At 38.7% G+C, this 15,523-nt stretch overlaps 1 protein-coding gene across 1 annotated transcript in view; it reads left to right on the forward strand.

Annotated features, from left to right (window-relative positions):
* rxrgb (retinoid X receptor, gamma b) overlaps positions 1-11,211 on the forward strand; it is a 121,196-nt gene extending 109,985 nt beyond the window's left edge. The window contains exons 9-10 of the mRNA XM_034179656.1: positions 5,279-5,384; positions 10,684-11,211. Of these exons, the coding sequence (XP_034035547.1) occupies positions 5,279-5,384; positions 10,684-10,831 (254 nt within the window). The 3' untranslated portion in view covers positions 10,832-11,211. The remainder of the gene's footprint in view (positions 1-5,278; positions 5,385-10,683) is intronic.
* The last annotated feature ends 4,312 nt before the right edge of the window (positions 11,212-15,523 follow it).

The raw sequence follows: 15,523 nt of genomic DNA on the forward strand, positions 1-15,523 counted from the left end.
AGTTGGTTTACCTGCGTGGTAAGCTGATAACTCGGCAGAGTTCTGATGTCTCTCCCAGGCTTTTATGGATGGTGGTGAATGATGATGATTACTGACAGCTGTCAGCTCCTGGCGACTCCTGTGGCGACTCCGCCCTCTGGTGCCTGAAACCCGAGAACAGGCAGGGCGCCCTCTGGCGTTGGCCAGCAGTACCTCCTCTTCGGGCGGCCCACACAACAGATTCATGACTTGAGAGTGACTTTGTCCCACCTCTGGTGCATTCTATCAGTTGCAATTCCCTGCTTCCCCCCACTTACATACACATGCAGATTAGGGGAATTGGACTCTAAAGGCCAGGTGACACGTAGCATTGACTTGATTCACACACGAGCACACACGTTGTTGTGACTATCCCACCCGCTGTGATCCCAGCTGGACGCTGTTCTTTGTTCCACCACCTGCCACGTATTCTGTGCTGAACGCTGTGTATAATTATTTGTCATGTTTACATTGTCATGGCTTGGTAAAACAGTTGCGTGTTCTTTCCTTCTTGTGTGCAGCTGTTAAAGTATGTTTATAGCAGATTAAACTTCTTGTTATAATTCTTCAGATGAGCTGCGCTCTGATGTGATCCGCTGACGTCAACACTCACTCTGTTCACTTCTTCTTTACTCCACTTGACGAGCTGCACGTCGTGTTGGCGAACAGATCGCGCCACGTAGCACGACATTTATGCATGAAGGATTTTTTGAACATTTCAAAATTCTCTGTGCACAATAGCACACACCGGCGTCCCTCTGGCGTCCTGTCTGTGCCCGTTAAAGATGACTTTATTCTACAGCATGGCACAGGTCGTGCTAGTGCGTGAATCAAGTCATGCTACGTGTGACAGGGCCTTAAGTTGACCGTGAGTGGGAGTGTGGATGTGTTTGTCTATATTTGTCTTTTACCCAATGACTGCTGGGATGAGCTCCAGCTCCTCTGTGACCTTTAACTGGAATAAGCAGTTTCAGAAACTGGATGGATGGAAGATTATACTGTTGGTGGTGCCAAAAAAAAAAAAAAAAAAAAAAAAAAAATCAATCTGCAAGTATAATTCAAAGTGCATCTCTGTTTCCAAGAAAAAATAATGAATTATGGATCCAGAAATGTTTGACCTAAAGTTCTGATGCAGTTACATAAACAACAGATTTCAAACTTGATTACTTTATTACTTTTATCATTTCTCTTTTTTAACAATAACAACAAACATTCTTTTTACATAGTGTTATTTAAAATTTATGTGCAAAAGTGCTTTACTTTCTTCTGAATTCTCTCATCAAAATCAGTAGTTCTGCTTTTGTCTGCCTTGATTGAAATGATGTGTTCTTTTTTCTTTTAGGTTTTGTTTCTTTGTAGGGCCATCTAAAAACATATTTCAGTAAGGGGAAATGGTTTGGTTGTAATGTTCCTGTTGTCTGCCTGGGTGGTCACCATTCAGGACTATAGACTGTACATACAGTGTACTGGACAAACTCTGTGATGTCATCCATGGGTGTTTTTTGAAAGCGGTTTAGAAGCTCAGTTGTTGCAGCTGTTAATGTTGACAGTACCCGACTCTGCCTAACTCCCAGCCAGTGAATTTATTTTTCCTGAACCTTTCAGGCAGCATGGTAGACTCTTGTCCAGTCAGAGATCGGCGCATGAACATGACGTCATGCATATATTAAAATATCGGCACACAAACATGACGTCATTCTTTTCGCTTATTGCTACCTTTGTCAAAACATGAAAAAATATAATAATGTCTATGACTACTATGGCCAGAGATCGATGTTGAATGATGTCACCAAGGGTAAACATTACGCACGTGGTTGACGTAGAAATATTAACGTGCAGTTGTTTACATTTTGGACTTAGTTGTTTTTCGAGGTTGCATAGCCTCAATTTAATCTTTTGAATTTGAGATCCATTAACATGGAACAAAATGATATTCATAAATTCCAATCAGGTGAGTGGGTTTTTTCTGTTTCAACAACTGAAGGTTTTGTTTGTTTGTTTTACCCGTGAGTAAGGGTTTACTTTGGTTTAGATATTTCATTAATGCATATTAGCCTATTATGGACTGGATGGTGGTTTTCATAATGGTTGGCTTGATGTGGGCCTATGAAATCATGACTGGCATTTTGCCTCAATAACAGTTATAGACCTAATGTCACCAAGCTACCAATAACAGCTAACAGTGCTAATATAAAAATTAAACAACACTAACATTTCAGTTAATAGAAATACGGGAGCACAGACTTCTTAAATGGTCTGTCAGGACAGTTAACATGGAGCAATCCACACGGACCATCCATAGCCACTAGGAGCCACTTCTAGTGGGACTCTGGACTCGGCTCGCAGGGAACACATTTGACTCAAAGCGACCACACCCTTAAGATTCAGAAATATATGGTTTAAAATATTATAAAAATATGATGAGGTATTAACCCTCAAGCGACAGAGTGGGGTCATTTCTGACCACGGGCATATACTTTTGTGCACCATTTTTCTAATTTTGATTGGAATAAAGTTTCCTACCATGAATTTGTCAGTGTCTTTGTCCTGCATTTATTCATAGAATTTTGCAAGGATCTCTGATCCGTGTGGCAAGTATAATCCAAACTTGTGCAGGGTCAGTTATGGAACCCCAGAAAGATCTATGAGATTATTGACATTATAGCTTCAGATGGTATTGTAATTTGCCAACTCTAATCATTATATTTGACTATTTTGTAGGGTGGCGTGGCCACCAGACCAAGAATAGCAAGATTTACAACTGCACAAGGATTGAGACTGATTCTTGATGCCCAGAGTGAGGATGAAAATAGCACATGATTGTCACAAAGAATGAATGATTCAATGACATTTGTGTTAAAGTATTGGCATATTGAACTTGAACTTATTTATTTGGCACACAATTCGTCAATAACAAAGACTGATATACAAGACAATTCCACAGTGACGTGTGACCAAAAAGGGGTGAGCAGAAGCAAAGCTTATAAACGCCCACCCCCTATATATATACATACATACATACATATATACACATTACCTACTAGTTTTGCTTCACTTGGTGATATTTGGATCTGTCCTAATTAGACCAATTCTGTGTTTCGTCCATGTTTTTCTATCTTCCAGAATGGATGACTTTCATGTCATATTTCCATGTGATCCAAAACACATCTGCTCGGGTTTTGACTAGGATGAAGGAATTGATCATATATACGTGATGCTGAGTTGTCTTCACTGTCGACATTAAGCTTCTGCTGTTAATATATAAAATCAAAACACTGGTTATGCTCCTCCTTATCTTGTGAAACTTATTGAGCCTTATGTGCAGGCCCGTGTCCTGCAGTCTTTAGGGAGCACATTCTGCGGGTGAAGAAGAACTTGGCACATTGTTGTTGTAGGGTTTCTGCTTATTGTACTCTGAGTTTATGGATTCTTTTACCAGCCAAAATTCGACAGGTGATCTGAGGTGAAGCATTTTAGTCCTGTTTTGATGGTCTATGGTGCACAGTCTAAATAAAGTGCATAGGTTGAGTACATTTGAGGCGTGTCCATCTACACATTGCAATTTGAACAGTAACATACAGCATGTCCAGAAAGTATTCACAGCACTTCACTTATTCCACATTTTGTTTAAAAAAAATTTTTCCTCAGAATTCTACTCACAACACCCCATAAAACATGAAAAAAAGTTTTATTTCGATTTTTTTCAAATTTATTAAAAATTATTTTAACAAAGAAATTGCGTGTACATAAGTATTCACACCATTTGCTCAATACTTTGTTTGATGCACTTTTGGCAGCAGTTGCAGCCTCAAGTCTTCTTGAATATGATGCCACAGCTTGGTGCACCTATCTTTGGGCAGTTTCCCCATTCCTCTTTGCAGCATCTTTCAATCTCCATCAGGTTGGATGGAGGGAGCGTTGGTGCACAGCCATTTTTAGATCTCTCCAGAGATATTCATTCAGATTCAGGTCAGGCCTCTGGCTGGGCCACTCAAGGACATTCACAGAGTTGTCCTGAAGCCACTCCTTTGATATCTTGGCTCTGTGTTTAGGGTCATTGTCCTGCTGAAAGATGAACTGTCCCCCAGTCTGAGGTCAACAGTGCTCTGGAGCAGGTTTTCATCCAGGATGTCTCTGTACGTTGCTGCATTCATCTTTCCATCAATCCTGACTACTCTCCCAGTTTCTGTCGCTGAGAAACATCCCCACAGCATGATGCTGCCACCACCATGCTTCACTGTAGGGATGGTGCCTGGTTCTCTCAAACATGACACCTGGCATTCACACCAAAGAGTTCAATCTTTGTCTCATCAGACCAAAGAATTTTGTTTCTCATGGTCTGAGAGTCCTTAAGGTGTCTTTGTCAAACTCCAGACAGGCTGCCATGGTGCCTTTTACTAAGGAGTGGCTTCTGTCTGGCTACTCTACCATACAGGCCTGATTGGTGGATTGCTGCAGAGATGGTTGTCCTTCTGGAAGGTTCTCCTCTCTCCACAGAGGAATGCTGGAGCTCTGACAGAGTGACCATCAGGTTCTTGGTCACCTCCCTGACTAAGGCCCTTCCTCCCCCGATCACCTCAGTTTAGACAGGCGTCAAATCTAGGAAGAGCCCTGGTGGATCCGGACTTCTTCCATTTACGATGATGGAGGCCACTGTGCTCATTGGATTTCTGTACCCCTTCCCAGATTGTGCCTTGAGACAATCTTGTCTCAGAGGTCTACAGACAATTCCTTTGACTTCATGCTTGGTTTGTGCACTGTCACAAACCACATGCACTGTCAACTGTGAGATCTTATATCTAGACAGGTGTGTGTCTTTCCAGATCATGTCCAATCAACTGAATTTACCCCAGGTGGACTAAAGTTGTGAATTTGAATCTTTATGTACTTGTTGTTTACTTTTCCTAGAATTTTGTGTGTTAATTTGTTTTATTTCTTGCGTGTTAATGTCTTTTAAATTGTAAAGCACTTTGAATGGTTGACTTGAATCAATTTGAATTGTGTGGGAACTTCTGACCAAACTACATTAACTTCCTGAAAAGATGTGAGCCCTTTAAATGTCAAGTCTACAGGTTTTCATTACAGTCGTCACAGCAGGTGGCGTCACTGGTGAGTTGTGCATATCTTAAAGTGATACACTTAACTTTCTGAGGTGATCAGTCGGAAGCAAAACACACTTTGCGTTTGTGGAATTCACTTACTGGAAGGGGTTGTAATGTCACTCAGGACAGGATAACTCTAATTTTGTGATCATTTTCAGATGCAAAAGGTTTGTCAAACCCACCAGAGGTGGAGGGGCTGAGGGAAAAGGTTTATGCTTCCTTGGAGTCATACACAAAACAGAAATACCCAGATCAGCCAGGCAGGTAGGTAATGGATTATGGGACTGTTAAGCTCTGACGTAACACATCACGTTACCGGATCCAGACAGAACACTTATGGTTATGTAAATTGATGAGATTCATTTCATAATGGTCGGTACAGCCGCTACAGTGTCAGCAATCAAAACAAAAGGCCAGGGTACGGGCTTACCTGATCAGTTGTAGCCACTTCTGTTTCTGGCCTGTGAATCTATAAAACGACAGCTCCGGTGATCTTTCCGACATTTTGACTCTGTCACACCTCCAGGAACTCTGCCTGTGAGGTCATAGCTCCAAAAAAGGTCAGCTGATGCAGACGGCCAATGACCAGAAACAGCTGATAAAGCGCGCATTTTTTTGTTTTTGTTGTTTGGACCCCGAAGTTGAAAATCACGTGATGCGCTACGTCACACTATTCATCATCGAATAGGAAAGGATCAGCAACCACTGCTTCCTTCATCCTTTGGTTGGCTATAACAGTGACAAAATGACAGTATTTAAATTGTTAATCATGCATTTAATTTAAAGGTTTATTTGTGGTGATATTGTCAACAGACTGGCTACAATGGATTACTTTGTCATTTCTAAAACACTTAATGTAAAATGCAGCTTTGAAAAGTACTGTGGTCCATTTCTTAGGTAACAGTACAACTACCAAGATATTCCATTAAATCAGGCTGTAAATGTATCAAATTTTTAAGCATGTATTTTTTGATGATGTGTGATTGGAAATTCAGATTTGTTACAGCACTATAGAAGAGATTAGAAAAAAACAGGACGCCAGTCTGTCACAGAGCCACATGGAGACAAACAAACATTCACACACACACCTATGGACAATTTAAAGGTTCCAGTTCACCTAACCTGCATGTCTTTTGGATGTGGGAGGAAGCCAGAGCACCTGGAGCGAACCCACACAAACACGGGGGAGAACATGCAAACTCCACACAGAAGGGCCACAGGTGGGAAATCATCCCATTGACTGTCTTGCTACGAGCAACATTTCTAAAAAGTAAGCCACCGTGCTGCCCTCATTTGTACCAATTAATCCCAAATATTATCGATATGTGCTTTTAGTGAAATCTGTAGCCACATACACTGAACAAAAATGTAAAAACAACATGTTTTTTTCCCATTTTCCTGTTGCTGAGCTCAAATATCTAAAACATTATTGTTATGTGGCCATCCTGAGGCACACCTGTGCAATAATCATGCTGTCTAATCAGCATCTTGATATGTCACACCTGTGAGGTGGGATGGATTATCTCGGCAACGGAGAAGTGCTCACGAACACAGATTTGTGAAGAATATTTGCGAGAATAGGTCTTTTGTATATATAGAAAATGTTAGAGATCTTTGAGAAAAATGGGAAAAAATTGTGTTTCTATTTTTGTTCAGTGTAGTTAGCGGAGATATTTTCTTGAATGTGTCTTTTGGGCTATGTTTTGGTGAATAGTTTGGTTATCTTATTTACACACCAGGGCTGTGCAAAATTCAGAATTGAATAGAAAATGCCACTTTAATTTCAGTTCTTGAATTTCAGTTGACTTTTTAACTGATGTAGTAGGATGCAGAGTTACAATTCAAAATGTCTGAATTATACACCACCCTGTTACACACAGACACACAAAATCATTTAAGCAAATATGCGTTCATAAATAATGAAAGGTGTCTAAATATAAATATTCCTCGATTTACTACACAAAAGGCAAATTAAATCAATATTTTATGTTATGAGCCTTCACATTTCAACTAATAAATTGGCCATAAAGGCAGGAGAAACACTTGTAAGTTGATTTTTGGCAGCCCATCTTATTTTCATCTAAAGATAACTTAAACGCTTGAGCTTATTGCACATTTGGGCAGCCTTTTTCGCCATCTAGTGGGAGATATGAGCATTTCAGGGCTTGTGACATTTCCAACTTTAAGCCCAAAATTCTGTAAAATTAAATAAATAAATAAATAAAAATTGGTAAATGTCAGAAATGCATGGCAGCGTTTTGGGGCACATTGTTTTTTTTGTTTGTTTGTTTTTTTTAGGACTTCAAGAATAAAGGCATTATGAGAATCAAGTTGTAATTTTATGAGAAAAAACTCATAATATTACGAGAATAAAGTCATTATATTATGAGAATAAAGTTGTAATTTTATGAGAAAAAACTCCTAATTTTACAAGAATAAAGTCATAATATTACGCGAATAAAGTTGTAATATTATGAGAATAAAGCTGCAATTTCATGAGAAAAATATTATGAGAAGTTGTATTTATACAAGAAGGGATAACCCTGCAGACTGCCAGTTCCAGCCTCCTCATCCTCCTCCATAAAGAGGCCATTTCCTCCAAGTCTGTGTGGTTCTTCCTCCGAAATAGACACATTTTCTTGCATGTTCTTTTCAAAGTTCTGATACTAATGATAATGTGGTTCAGATGGGCCAAAAGATGAAGTATTTCCTTATTTCTAAAACCTACACTGAAGTACAACTTAACAAAGCGCTCCATAGATCTCATTTTGAGATAAAATTACGTCTTTATTCTCGTAAAATTACAAATTTATTCTCATAATATTACAAGTTTATTCTCGGAATATTATTGTTCTATTCTCATAATATTACAAGTTTTTTTTCTCATAAAATTGCAACTTTATTCTCGTAATATTGAGTCTATTTTTGTAATATTATGAGGGGTTTTTTCTCATAAAATTACAGTTTTATTCTCGTAATATTGTGACTTTATTCTTGTAATGTTCCAAGTTGTTTTCTCATAAAATTACGAGGTTTTTCCTCATAAAATAACAACATTATTCTCAGAATATTATTACTTTATTTTCAAAGTCTTAAAAAAGAACAATAAGAAAAAATTCAATGTGGCCCTAAAACGCCATAGAAATGCATGATTGTTTTTGGGGGTTTTTTGCCAGGCGAAGCTTTGACCTCCCAGTTTTAACGTATTAAAAAAAAAAAAAAAAAAAAGTGATTTTTGAGAAGGTTTTTTTTTTTTTTTTTAAACGGTTTTTGAGTTTTAGGACATGAAAGGTTTTGCTGTACGGACAGATAGAAGGACAGCAATTTCTCTTGACAAGCACAACTTACAGTTGTTAATAATAATTAAACAAACCAAAATCTGCACATGATTTGTTTGACAAAATCAACACTTTCAACTGTCATCACAAAAGTAAAGTAAAGGAGCAACATGAATGAGCACTCCTTATAAAGCCGGTGTCGCCGACCGAATGGTCCCTGCTAAAAATCGGTCCGCCATGACTGCGCATGCGTCATTAGCCGCGGTTCACGGATTATCACCTCATTTCTGCTTCAGACTGCACTCCAGTCATCATCTATCTCAGGGACAGATATCTGAAGCTTTTGTACAACAATCATTTCCACATAAATTCAGCATTATTTCATCATAAAAGATGGAGGAAGCGATCAGAGCGCCACGGCTACACAAGCTGCTAGCTGATACGTTCATTGTGCGTCTGTCATTCATCACAGAATATCGCCTCGTTTCTGCTTAAAACAGCCTAATTTCTGCTTAAATTTACTTTAGAATGATTTAAGAGGTTTGGGTGAAGAGACTCTGTCTTAGACGTGCTGATGATGCTCCAAAATGACGCATGTGCAGTGGAGGCAGGGTGGACCAATTTTTAAGGGTGGACTGTTTGGTCTGCAATACCAGTTTTACAGTACACATTTATCCTTGTAAAATTACAAATTTATTCTCATAATATTATAAGTTTATTCTTGGAATATTATTATTTTATTCTCGTAATATTACGACTCTATTCTTGTAATATTACAAGTTTTTTTGTCATAAAATTACGACTTTGTTCTTGTAATATTATTACTTTATTTTCGAAGTCTTAAAAAAAGAACAAAAACAAAAAATTCAATACGGCCCTAAAACGCCATCATAGAAATGCATGATTGTTTTTGTTTTTTGTTTGTTTTTTTGTTTGTTTTTTGGCAGACGAAGCTTTGACCTCCCAGTTTTAACATATAAAAAATTGTGATTTTTGAGAAGGTTGGTTTTTTTTCAGTTCTTGAGTTTTAGGACATGGAAGGTTTTGCCATACGGACAGACGGAAGGACAGCAATTTCTCTTGACAAGCACAACTTACAGGTGTTAATAATAATTAAACAAACCAAAATGTGCAGTTGATTTGTTTGACAAAATCAACACTTTCAACTGTGGTCACAAAAGTAAAGTAAAGGAGCAACATGAATGAGCACTCCTTATAAAGCCGGTGTTGCCGACCGAATGGTCCCTGCCAGAGGTGAGACAAAGTCACTCTCAAGTCATGAATCAGCAAGTCCCAAGTCAAGTCTCAAGTCATAATGACCACCAATTGTTTGCAAGCTGACTTGACTTGGGACTTGCAGATTGATGACTTGAGAATGACTTCACAGTGACTTCGTCCCACCTCTGGTCCCTGCTAAAAATCGATCCGCCATGCCTTCACTGCGCATGCGTCATTAGCCGCGGTTCACGGATTAACACCTCATTTCTGCTTCAAACTGCACTCCAGTCATCGTCTACCTCAGTGACAGATATCTGAAGCTTTTGTACAACAATCATTTCCACATAAATTCAGCATTATTTCATCATAAAAGGCAGCGGGAAGTGATCAGAGCACCGCAGCTAAACGAGCTGCTAGCTGATGCTTTCACTGCGCGTCCCACATTTCAAAGCATCATGGAATTTTGCCATGTTTCTGCATAAAACGGCCTCGTTTCTGCTTAAAACTTACTTTAGAATGATTTAAGAGGTTTTACCTTGTCATCTGATGGTTAATCGTCCCATTAATCAATTTGATCACTTTGGGTGAAGAGACTCCATCTCTGATGTACTGCTGTGGTCCGGAATGACGCATCCGCAGATGCAAAAGGCAGACTGATTTTTAGGGGTGGACCATTCGGTCTGCAACACCGGTACTGCATTTACCATATTATATCATTAGAGAGATTTTTTGGTGTTACACACACACACACACACACAGATGGTCTGCACATTTGGACTGGACAGACATAATGACACACTCACCCATCTCTAGATACCACAATAGGACCGCTGTACTTCCATAAAGAATTTGCTTGAGGTGAAGGTAGATGATTCTGCTGCAGTTCATTCTTGCAGATTATTCTGCATTTTTTTCCATTTTTTTCCAATTTTATGAAACTGCAGTATCACACTGTATCATCCTGTGGTGTATGGCCACATTAAAAAAGTCAAATAACAATGTAACGATAATGGCGTAAGTTTGAGTTCTTCTGTCATTTGTTCCTTTATGTTCCTTCATGCTGTAAGGTTTGCCAAGCTGTTGCTCCGCCTGCCCGCCCTGCGCTCCATCGGCCTCAAGTGTCTGGAGCATCTGTTCTTCTTTAAGCTGATCGGGGACACGCCCATCGACACCTTTCTCATGGAGATGCTGGAGGCGCCACATCAGATCACATGACATCAACTCCCGTTCCCCCTGTATATACTCCTACAATGTCAGTAATGTGAAGATGGATTAAAAATACTTGATTCAGTTTGTAAGAGAGCATATTTTGTCCCAAGGGTAAAAAAAAAAAATCATTTTTTTTTAAAGGTGCTGAGAAGAGGTTTGAGTCACGAGAGAGAATATAGAGTGCATTGTTAAAATGAATTCTAATAGAATTTTTAACAAATTCCTTTGTAAATAGATGATATCAGGTGTCTGTTTAAAAAGCAACCCAATGCAATTTGAGTTTAATTGTATTTTATTCAGAGAGGATCTGTATGGAACAGAAGCCTCTGCTTCATTTCTTAAACACATTTGAGAATTCTTACAGAATAAAGTTATTTAATGTGAAACATTGTGTTTTCTCATTAGTCTGAACTTCCGTAGATATTATAGGTCAATCGTGTTGGAATTAATAACAAAGAACATCACACGGGTTATATTTGACAGGTTTATTATGTAGTGTACTGTCCTTTTTTCTTTTCTTTTTTTCTTTTTTTAAGTGGTGGTGGCCAAGCAGTTAAGTTGTTTCCAGTACAGAAGGTTTGCGGTTCAAGTAGTCTAGGAGCCAGTCATCATTTTTGACCTTTGACTTCAGTGTACCATAGCCTACACAAAAAATGTATGATAACCATCCCGGGGTGGTAGCTGCAGCCAGGTAGGGGTTAATGAAGAATCACACAGAGGTCAAAATAAAAGGATTAATAAAAGAAATAGTTTTGACTGTGTTAAATGTCTGGTCTCCAAAGTAAAGGTCAAACAAGGTTGACATCCATTGGATTCTATGACTTGTGACATATGTTACCCTGTAACATGATAACTATGCATGACACATGGTGCAAACTATTCCTTATTAGAAGCCTATTATCCCAAACAATAATTTACATTTTTTTTTCTGAAATTGGAGCAACTTTAATTTTTGACCCCTGTACAAAGTGAAACTGACCTTTGTCACCATTTGTATTGTTTCTACCCCATAACTTCAGAACATTCAGTCATAGATAGTCCAAAGTATACCTTTTTGGAATCTTTATGATCAGACACATAATAGTTTTAACATGATTGGAGCATTTTTACATTTTGACCTTTGTGTAATTCATCATTGACCCCTACCTGGCTATAGCTACCACCCTGTGATGGTTATCATACATTTTTTGTGTAGGCCATGGGACACTGAGGCTGGATTCTAAGTGTCGTTTTGTCACCTTAAGAGTGGTGCTGAAAACCTCCTTGGCCCATGGACTAAAGGCCACAGTTGTCCATTCTCCATGAATCAAGAGTCTTTACTGTCATTGCACAGTCGTACAGTGCACATTAGCACAACAAATTTGGGGCATAGTCCTCCTCCTTGGTGCAAAAAATAAATAAAATCACAAATATTAACTAAACAAGACATGCATTTATCAAAGAAGGACACTATATACAAATTGAAGTGCTAAAAACATAGAGACAAATCTGACATAAGAAAAATTATTGCACATGTTCATTGTATAAAAGTTATTTTGCATACATTTGTTGTGTAAAAAAGTTTTTGTACACATTTATTTGCACTTATAAGACAGTATTTATTTAAAATAAAGTATATTGTTTGAATTGCATAGTAATTATGTTACCTATGCCATTTATCTTGTATAGGTAACATAATTATTATGCAATTCAAACAATATACTTTATGTATTTTAAACAAATAGGATTTATTACAGTAATGAATATGCATCATGTAAGGTTTATTTGGTAGGTTTGTATTAAAATTATCTAAAAAAGTAAATGGGAATTTGTCATGTAATAAAATTAGATAAATCTTAAAGGTTAGGGTTAAATATTTCTGTGAGTGTATCATGGCTATGGCCCTGTTGTAATGTGGAGTTGCATCAAGAAGGGCATCCGGTGTAAAACGTGTGCCAAATCAACATGCAGGGGGTCTTTGTCCTTCATATTTAAGGATAAGCCGGTTGCACATCTCATTTAAACTTAAATATTTTAATGCAACTGCATGGTGTATTTTAATATTATTTATTAACAGGGATAGGTGGTATAAATGGCTAACAGAGTTAAGTGTCACAAACAGGTGACTTAATGACATGTTCTTAAATTAATATTTAAAAAAAATGTCAGTCAGTATCTCCACAATAATCATATACTAGACTTTCATTTGGTTACTTAACTGTTGAATTTCCACGGCGTGGGACTAATAAAGGATTATCTTAAAAATAAATAAATATTTTCTTCCACTTGTGGCCACTAGATGCCGCTGATGCAGCAGAGGACATCCGCCTCTACACACTGCCTCTGTGCTGCTTCTAATCTACACTGTAGAAAACAACCCAGTCTCACACCATTTCGTGATGGAATCACAAAATGTAAATTAATGGGTGCGTGCTCCCATTACGAAAAATGCTGTATTTTCGCAACGGGGGCACGAAAAAACACTGTGCAGGACTCTGTGATGCTCTAAACCAGTATGGAACAGTAAAGATACAAAACTACAGATGTGACATGCAGAGAACTGCAGCCTGCTTTTGAATAACCAATGCTTTTGAAACAATAACTAAAATTTATAACTAGTACATTCAAACACACTGAAAAGAGAAAAATAAACTACTGATCAGAACATTGAATTTGCAACATTTTAAACGTATTTTTAAAATTCTTTTGTTCTTTACTCATTCAGTCAGCAAATGCTTAATTTGAAAACCACAGCTGTTAAATAAATATAGTTATGATTATGTGGGGGACTCACTCACAGAAGGATTTTCTGAAATATAAGATGTTGAAAATTGTCAGCTCAAATTTCCCAGAAGACACGTGGGAGAACTGAGTTTAGTTAGATTAGAGGGGGCTTTGTTTGTTTTTTGTTTGTTTGTTTCCACTGCTGTCCTGTTCCACCCTGACACAGTGTATCTAAAACAGGCAGAAGTTGAACTATTCTAAAATCACAACCAAAGAAGCTTATATAAACACCTTCACAGTTGTCATTGTTGGCTTCCCTCATCAGCTTCTACGTTCGCTCAGTTTTTGGGAACTACCTAACTTTTTTGTTTCATTGTTATTCAATATCCATTCAATTTTATTTGTCCAAATAAATTCTCTAATTCTAATTTATTTTCAAGGAAATTTATTTTCACGAAAAATGTGTTCAATTTTATTTGAACAATAAAATGTCCAAAGTTGGACATTTAAAAATTCTGATTATGCAAAATTAGTTGCTTTGCATTCATTTCTCAAACTATTTTAAATTATGCACTTAACGTATGCTCTAAACACATAAAATGACAATAATGCTGAGTGAGATAGATAGATACACTCAACAAAAATATAAACGCAACACTTTTGGTTTTGCTCCCATTTTGTATGAGATGAACTCAAAGATCTAAAACTTTTTCCACATACACAATATCACCATTTTCCTCAAATATTGTTCACAAACCAGTCTAAATCTGTGATAGTGAGCACGTCTCCTTTGCTGAGATAATCCATCCCACCTCACAGGTGTGCCATACCAAGATGCTGATTAGACACCATGATTAGTGCACAGGTGTGCCTTAGACTGCCCACAATAAAAGGCCACTCTGAAAGGTGCAGTTTTATCACACAGCACAATGCCACAGATGTCGCAAGATTTGAGGGAGCGTGCAATTGGCATGCTGACAGCAGTAATGTCAACCAGAGCTGTTGCTCGTGTATTGAATGTTCATTTCTCTACCATAAGCCGTCTCCAAAGGCATTTCAGAGAATTTGGCAGTACATCCAACCAGCCTCACAACCGCAGACCACGTGTAACCACACCAGCCCAGGACCTCCACATCCAGCATGTTCACCTCCAAGATCGTCTGAGACCAGCCACTCGGACAGCTGCTGAAACAATCGGTTTGCATAACCAAAGAATTTCTGCACAAACTGTCAGAAACCGTCTCAGGGAAGCTCATCTGCATGCTCGTCGTCCTCATCGGGGTCTTGACCTGACTCCAGTTCATCGTCGTAACCGACTTGAGTGGGCAAATGCTCACATTCGCTGGCGTTTGGCACGTTGGAGAGGTGTTCTCTTCACAGATGAATCCCGGTTCACAATGTCCAGAGCAGATGGCAGACAGCGTGTGTGGCGTCGTGTGGGTGAGCGGTTTTCTGATGTCAATGTTGTGGATCGAGTGGCCCATGGTGGCGGTGGGGTTATGGTATGGGCAGGCGTCTGTTATGGATGAAGAACACAGGTGCATTTTATTGATGGCATTTTGAATGCACAGAGATACCGTGACGAGATCCTGAGGCCCATTGTTGTGCCATACATTCAAGAACATCACCTCATGTTGCAGCAGGATAATGCACGGCCCCATGTTGCAAGGATCTGTACACAATTCTTGGAAGCTGAAAATGTCCCAGTTCTTGCATGGCCGGCATACTCACCGGACATGTCACCCATTGAGCATGTTTGGGATGCTCTGGACCGACGTATACGACAGCGTGTACCAGTTCCTGCCAATATCCAGCAACTTCGCACAGCCATTGAAGAGGAGTGGACCAACATTCCACAGGCCACAATTGACAACCTGATCAACTCTATGCGAAGGAGATGTGTTGCACTGCATGAGGCAAATGGTGGTCACACCAGATACTGACTGGTATCCCCCCCAATAAAACAAAACTGCACCTTTCAGAGTGGCCTTTTAT

The sequence above is a fragment of the Thalassophryne amazonica genome, chromosome 10 (assembly GCF_902500255.1).
Source record: "Thalassophryne amazonica chromosome 10, fThaAma1.1, whole genome shotgun sequence".
In the NCBI taxonomy this organism is placed as follows: domain Eukaryota; kingdom Metazoa; phylum Chordata; class Actinopteri; order Batrachoidiformes; family Batrachoididae; genus Thalassophryne; species Thalassophryne amazonica.